Genomic DNA, 8215 nt, shown 5'->3' with positions numbered 1-8215 from the left:
CTGGGCAGACTGCAGTGGAATCGTAAATCCGTGCCATCACCTTCACCTCCAGATCGTTGACGTTTGCTAGCCACGATTTTCAACCGACTCTGGTGTGTGTGTGTGTAACCGATGGCAATGGAACACGAACAGCACCACAGCAAGGATACGTAATGGTCCGGTATGGCTGTCCAGGGTTGCGGTGTGATGATGCTTCTGGATTTGGGATCGGCGGTCAGCGGTCATAAATCATCAACCGCGTGCACCGCAAGTTGATGAGGCATGACAGGCGCATTAAAGCGTGTGTGACGCTGGCCAAAGGGCATCTTCTGCAACAGCACTACTCTGCACTAGTGGCCTATCGTTGTTGTGTCGTGCCTAATTTGTCACCACGTCCGACGGAGAATTGGGTTCCAGCATCAACAGTCCCAGTGCCCATGTCCCATTTCTCGAAGCTAAGGGCTACGAAGACAAAATAAAAGGATTCTGCTGCTGTTGGTCTGAATGTCCCGCAATGGTACAATGCTCTACCCTTTGTTTATTCCGTTGTTATGATTCGATAGGTTATCTTGCTTTGAGAAAAAAAAGGAACAACCGTGGTCCAGATTCGCTTAGGTTCCGTTGAGGGGTTCGTTTGTTCCGGCCAGAGAAATATGGAAAATCGGTTTCGGTTTTTTTGTTTTATTTTTTTTTGCAAAACCTTGTCCAGCGAACATTAGCAAACATGGCTAGTATAACCGTAATCGATCCTTGTGAACCCATTCTCGGTAAACGTGCTAGGGGTTAGGCATGTATTTCCTTTTTTTTTTAATGGCAAACATGGAAGGATCATAACAAGACATGAGCAAACTGCATCGCTCACCGGTTGGGTGGATTTCGGTGTCTTTCGTATACGGGGGGCTCCGAAGTACCAATTGCATGGTTTGGCGATGGCAACTAAAATATCATTAGTGCCTGGAGCAGATCCTCCCATTTTTTACCAGTATCCAGAAAAGCGCTTGCTACACGATGGCACACCATTCATATAAATTGGTTTAGTGAAATTGGTGGCCGCGAAAAAAAAAGTTTGGTTTTTGACATCGCACTCTCGTCTAGCGGTCGCTAAAAAGGTTCTTAAAATGTTGGTTTCTTTCTGTGTTATATGTTTTACTACTAAGTATTTAGTTGAACTCTCCATAAATATTCACTCAATAAATATGAGAAAATGTATAACGAAAAAATGATTTGACTCGATTAACTATATTGAATACACTGAATATATTTATTGCAATGAACAAAATGAAATTATAAAATGAATAAATATTGTTTTACGGGTAGATATCAAAAAACAAAATAACAATAAAATTATTATGCTGATACTAACTTCTCTTACTCTACCGCATGCAGAATTCTAACGGTATGCAATATACATATATTACTTATTTATTCTTCAAATCCAAGGAACTCGATACACGGTTTTGGTTCAGACCTTTCAGACCTTTCAGACCTTTGATACGTACTAGTACTTTTTCGAACCGAACAGTAGCTCTAGCATTCTCGAATCCCAACGCGTACGCCCCAATACGTTTAATAGGAAGCTACAGAAATTGAGAAAGTAGGTAAACCATTTTTCATATCCATTTTGGGCACAGCACTTTAGCAGGTTGTGCACGTGATCCGCCTCGATCACTCCCGAAATATCAATGTTACGGTCATGAATTAGGAAACCAAGAACATGGAAAGAGCACTCGTTGAGTGCTTCTCTAATGATTGAGGTTTGATTAAAAGTAGTGAAAAGCTCAGTATCTAATTCCAACAGACTGCGAAGCAGTATTACCGAATCAGTTTTGGCGCACTTCAACAGTAGTTTGGTTTTGTTTGCTTCAAACCATTCGCTATGATTGTTTTTTATGTTAGTAACTATGATATTACAAACCGTACGCATGGTTTCAATCTGACTTGCACTATGAGGGAATAGAGGCTTATGTTCGTCGATGTCATATACGAAGTCCATCAGATACGTGTCATATCGCGCAAGTGTCTCGTATGCATCGCACGGATCACATCTTTGTAATTGCTCCGATAATGCTGTGGCATTTATAGAGGCATTCTTGTTTAGCAGATATTTAATCGCCCTCCAGTTGCCGATGCAAAATGCGTAGTCCAACGCACTCCAATGCAGAAGGTCATCTTTTGCATCGATGAAAAGAGGTTCTCTCTGATCTTGCATCTCCTGTGGGTGCGCCTCCAGGCACATCGGCCAGAATTCATGTCGGCTGCGTCCCATCTTGTTATGGTACTGTACGCTCAGATGCAACAGTGTTCGTCCTATCGCATCCGTTCGATTTACATTTTTTTTCAATACTTTCTCCAAATCAGTTTCATCATTTAGAATGATTGCAAGATGCGCTGGACTATCGGTGCCATCGTCGTCTCGGATAGCGATCTCATCAAATAGCTTCCTTACTGGGATGCTTAGAAACCCCCAATAGTATTTTGATTTGAAAAACAGCTTCACTTCATGACGGTCTCTATTTTCGAAAAGCCAGAACGCTGCAAAGTATTCGGCAAACATTCGGTGAATGAATACTGGTACTCCGCCTTGAACACCATCGATGATACCGGATTTTTCACTTCCTTCTTCAATTTTCTTCAGAATCTGTTCGCATTTTTCCTGCTCTCGCCGCGTCATCAGTTGATAGTCGGAAGGAATTATGGTATAAATCGCTAGCAGTGATAGGTCGTTTTTTTTCAATTCATTCAGTAGCTTCGCATCCATTTGCCTCTGAGCTACGAAGGCTGCGGTATCGGAGGCTCCAAACTTGTCGTAGTTTGAAATATCCAGCTTTAGATTTACAAATTCTTCTAGAATTCGAGATCTACCATACTTAGATGGTAGTTCTTGAAAGAATGTAGGTAAAATAGCTCGATTCTCAAAGCTGATTGTTTTCTCCAAACGCGGTGTTAGTATATCTAACGCCATTTTTAAGAACAATGGAATAACACACAACTGGCCAAGAATGTTTCCAAGAATTTCAACTATTATTTGCCACAAGTAATAGCGCTCAATACCTAAGCAGCAGTTTATATACCCTTGGATTTTGCTGGTTAGATGTCTATGCAGAAACTCATACAGATTCTCGGTGGAAAAAGGATCAATTCTATAGATGTTAGTGACTTTCAATGCATCCTTTAGTTCATCTATGAAGTTGTACGGACGACTCGTGAAGTACAGTCTATGGATTCCTTCAAATTGAGCGAAGTGCGAGAAGAGATTCAATACCACTTGTTTGTAGTGTGGAGCAATCTCGTCAAAACCATCGAGTAGTAGCACTATTTCCTTTTTGTTGAACTTCTCTCTAAAAACCCTCAGTGCGATCTGTTGTTCAACGGTGTCATCCCTGGTACCGTTCACCACGACTTTACCCTCAGACAAAGTTAAACATTCGGCCCATCGTTTGGCTTTCCTTCTCTCAGTATCTGTTTGCTCCATAGTTTTAGTAGTGAGGTTCGGTATAGACAGTGCCAAATATATGAGCTGGAAAAGCACTCTGACTGCCGTATTGCTATCTGATACGGGACCGTAATCATTCAGGATTTGCCTAAAATCGAATGAATATTCGATCGCGTTGAGCCGAATAACCCAACTTGACTGTCGGTGGTTGACGAAGTACCAGGCCACCCAGGTCATGTACGTGGTCTTTCCGAATCCAGCTTCGTCCAAGAATATGTGCACCCTATGGGAAATGTCCATGCCAGGAGGTAGTGTATAGGCGGGTTTGGCAGCTTGCTGTATGACGTTATTATAGGTATCACGATTGCCACCTTGTGTCATCCCCATTACCAATGCAAGTAGCTTTAGTTTATCGAATCTCTGTGGGTCTGTCACACGTATAACCGATGTTGGTGGAGAGGTAGCCCAAAGGAAATACCCCGTGGACCATGAATATTTGTCATGATCAATGGTCTCGGATATCTCCCAGCTTCGATTTATGTAAATTGTTTTTATTTTCTCAAAACTCTCTACAGCCGGATGAGTCTTGGATTTTTCTGTTTCTCCTATCTTGATCAGCCTAACAATAAATCCTAAATTATCCTTATCTCGATTTACCAGGTTTTCTAATGAGACGTGAGCGTAAAATAACTTCATTTGCGAGTAGTTTTCAAAGAGTCTCTGCTGTGCTTGATCGTTGAGATCGCATACGTGATATTCTTCCGCCGTGATATTTCGTCCTTCACTCGGTGTAATAAGGATAACCGTTTTTCTAGATATTGTTGCACTGTCTTTAAAAAACTCTTCGACGCTTCTTGTTATGAATTCGATATCCTTTTCGCAAACAATAACTAAGACCAGATGACATTCTAGAGAGCAAAACATATCCTTTATCACACATGCTAACTCTAAATAGGTTTTTGAATTAGTGAAAATATATTCACACTCAACCAACTGCACTATTTGAAGAATGATGTTGCAGCTTACTTCTGTATCGAGCATGGCGCAATATTCATGTACTCCTCCTGCCAAACATGCCCTATATGCCTTCGATTGCTTCAAAGCCTCACTTTTGATACTCACATCACTATTTTCAAAGCTCTTACAGAAGATGCTAGTGGCTCCTTTTAGTTGTAGAAAACATAAATTACGTACGATCGCTTGGCAGATATGCTCGATGTCAGTTTGTGATTTGGTTTTCGAAAATTTGGTCATCGTCCATGCAACGCTCGATAAATGATCTAGCGCGATCGCTTGTTCAATCAATCCCATCTGTTGCGTAAACAACGAATTACTTGAAACGTCCAAGCAGCGCCATAGCTCGATGATATCGTTGTTAATCACGGTTCCTTTCACGTTACATATTAACAGAAACTGTTCGAAGAATTGATCGAGAAGATCTGATGTACCACTGTCGATCGTTACATCGGCAAGGAAGCTTTTAAATGGATCGATATTACGAAGCTGCTCTTTATGAAATCGATAAATGTTTGCACCAACACGATAGAAAATGGTAGTGATGTCATCGGTCGATGCATGTACAACCTTCTCCAAAACTTGCATTACATCCTGCGATACGCCAGCGTTGGTGCACACCACGAATCTTGCACCGTCTGTCCTCCCATTGTGATGCAGTGCACAAAATGATTTAAAGTACTTCATCACGGAAAATGCACTATCCGATGCTGAAAGCAAATCACCACTCGTAATACGGTATGCAGTATCATGTTTGTGTTTAGCTTGAATGTAGAGCGCTTGGTCACGGCCGTCCGGCAATTGGAAGTGCAGCACCGTATCATCGAATTTTCCTCCCAGCGGATCTTCGGCGGTGATTGAGCATTTGCTGTACTTGCGGTTGGACATATTTTGTTTCGCGATCAGCAGAATCCATAGCGTAATCTTGAGTTGATAATCGGTTCCGTGGAGAGTGCTAGGAGGTGGCTTGGCTTGTGCGGCTCTGCTGGACTTGACTGCTTTCGAGGTAGTCGTTTTACTCGTTGAAGCACTCATGTTTGAAGCTCTTCAGAAACTATTGTTGATCCTTTGGTAAGACACGGTTTATAGTTAATTTTTGATAACATATTATAAAAAATATCAATGGTTATGGTTATGACACATATCATTCTTTATAGCACGAATAAGGGCAGAACTTATTTTCTATAATAATCATGATAAACATGATATTTTGTCATGGTCATGTCATATTTGTTAAGCGTCTCTTTTGAAAAACTATTTTTTGGCGTCGTCGTTTCGAAATAAAATTGTTGGAATACTCAACTAAACGGAAGAGGCTAAATAATGTAGGTTTTCAAGGGTTTCTAAAACGTTTGGTGTTTTTACAAAGCAATTTTAGTTTAATAGTCTTGAGTGGACGGACTAAAACTTAATTGCCATTCTAAATTTACTTTCAAATTGTCATTGTTTTGCGTAAGCCTTTCCTGTTCTTCCTTTTACATATCTGAATTCATTTGCGCTGAAATCAAACAAATAGAAAGTTATTCACAATAACAACTGTAACTTTCAAAAGTGTATCCAGAAAATTTATTTCAAGCGAGTCAGCGCCCGATCACGATAATGCACCATCTCACACTGCGTTGGTTTTTCTTGACTCTTTCGTCAAAAATTCCAGTCATATCGTTCCACAACCACCATATGTGCCTGATTTGGTTACATGTGGCTAATGGCTATTCGATAAGCCTAAAATTTCGTTCCGGGGACACTGTTTTTCCACGATACAACAGATTCAAGCCGCTGCGAAGAAGGTACTGAAGGCCATTCCTAAAGACGGCTTTTTCACGTGTTTCGAGAACTGGAAAATTCGTCGCATTACATTGTGCATTGTGTCTGGGGGGATTACTTTGAAGGCAAAAAAATTTATTTGGAAGAAAAATTGAGGAACTTTCAAAATATATCTTATGTCACCTAATTTTTTTGGACACAGTAGTATCTGTAGCATATCACATCTTTGAATAATATTTTACATGTATACTAGCCATGCTGAAAATAATACAGTTACACTTTGATAACATGAATAAATATTTTTGAGTTGAACTAATTACTGTTCTATTAACGTAGAACATTTAGGTGCCATTAAATGAAAGTCTATCACTGTATTTGCTGTAGAGCTCTATCATGCGATTGTTCTCTGAGTCATCTCGTCTAAGAATAACACATCGAAAAGATGCTTGATCGTAAGCTGCCTCGTATCTTTAATACGGGATGTAAAGCATCTTCAACTACTACCTATCGAACTATACCATCCGTTATCACATCGCTTACCAAGTTCCGATGCCAATTTCGAAGCTTAGAGCTGAAAAATACTCCCAATTGTGCTGAAGTGCGCTGTAAATGCGTTGATTGTGAACTGTCACACTCGCGAGTTGCTGACTTAGTACACTGGTGTTCGTGATCGCGTGGCGTGACCGGTTCGCGAGGTGACTTCGCTATGCGCCAAATGATCTCGCGATCTCTTGCATCTGTGATCGTTTGAGGCGTTGTTTACTTTTCGACTGCACAACGCTGCCAGCGCTTGTTAAATAGGGACAAAAACGTAGATGCCTAATAGTTTGAAAGAATTACTTTAATTAAATCATTTGCAATTATTTATACCGTTATTTTTATGCGTACTGCCGTACACTACAAAAATCGTACGGCAATCGATTTTTTCTCGAATAATCTCAAATATGCTTGTATGATGACAGAATGTTGAAGCTTCTAATAGAAATTACTTACTATGAGAACTCCTAAATTAATATCCAAATAAATAATTAGTTAATAGTGGAAACGTAGAGGTAGTGAATGTGAAACTCATGATTCAACAAGTTGAGAATAGGAAAAGAAATGAAAATTGAATTTCAAAACAGTAATAAGTAAAATAGGAAGGAAGAGTAGAATAAAGTATTTAACAGGGAATGTTAAAGACCTAATTTTCAAATATTTCCAGAGGAGCATCATCATTAAACGGTGCCAAATCCGAAACTAGCAGTAAAAACAAAAAGATGTAAGATGGATTGCAACCTGCCACTCGGTTCGCTACTGTTCCACCGTATCACCTATCCGCGAACTTCAACAGTACATTGAAGGTATGGCACCTGAAAGAGTGCCACAAAAATGTATCGCGTTTCATTTGAAGTTTAGCCAAGCGGCTAGCGCGATGTCACACAATCGAAAACTGCTCCGCTATCGTCAATCATCCATCATATTCACACCTCAACGTTTCATTCGGCACAAAACTGTCTAAGCTGTTGAGTTCGCTTGCCCCACGTTCATCAGCAGCTTGACTGGAATTCGCCACGAATGCGCGAGTTTGTGTTTCGCTGAAAAAAAGGACATCAAATTCGTCAATGCCCTTCGGTGTCGTGCGCTACTGTGCTTGTAACGGACGCATTTGGGAACCGGGGCCTCCGTGGAATAGCTGCATGAGCCTAAGGGTTACACACAAGCACGCCAATAAGAGCTAGTACACGACCAATACACACTCTCCCTTTCGTTCACTGTACTAAGCGCTAGGCTTCGGCTCATGCTTTGTCCTCTTTTTGGCTTCCGAAGCCAGTGCGGAACGCGATTGGAATCTACGTGCGGCATGGATTAAGGGGCCCCGAACCGAAGGATCCTTAATGGATGTTAACCAGGGATTTGGGTCGTGTGTACTGCGTATGTGTTTGTGTGTGAATGAGTGTGTTTGTTCTCACACGCTCTCTGTCATTCTCCGCTGTCTCCCGGAGTGCCTACTAAAGTGCGCGGAATGCTTTTGGGAATTAAGGA

General features: G+C 41.0%; 1 protein-coding gene across 1 annotated transcript; it reads right to left on the bottom strand.

Moving 5' to 3' along the window:
• Positions 1–1217: 1217 nt before the first annotated feature.
• LOC125950015 (uncharacterized) lies at positions 1218–6773 on the bottom strand. Its single transcript, XM_049677572.1, has 2 exons — positions 6731–6773; positions 1218–5492 (listed from the first exon to the last, which is right to left on the bottom strand). The coding sequence occupies exon 2, from the start codon at positions 5459–5461 to the stop codon at positions 1478–1480; it is 3984 nt and encodes a 1327-aa protein (XP_049533529.1). The 5' UTR covers positions 5462–5492; positions 6731–6773; the 3' UTR covers positions 1218–1477.
• Positions 6774–8215: the final 1442 nt, after the last annotated feature.

This window comes from Anopheles darlingi, chromosome 2, assembly GCF_943734745.1.
Source record: "Anopheles darlingi chromosome 2, idAnoDarlMG_H_01, whole genome shotgun sequence".
Taxonomy (NCBI): domain Eukaryota; kingdom Metazoa; phylum Arthropoda; class Insecta; order Diptera; family Culicidae; genus Anopheles; species Anopheles darlingi.
This window is presented reverse-complemented; position numbering and strand designations above follow the sequence as displayed.

What these genes read in the sequence shown, in the direction of transcription:
- LOC125950015 (XM_049677572.1), bottom strand. Translation starts at nt 5,461, where the DNA reads ATGAGTGCTTCAACGAGTAAAACGACTACCTCGAAAGCAGTCAAGTCC.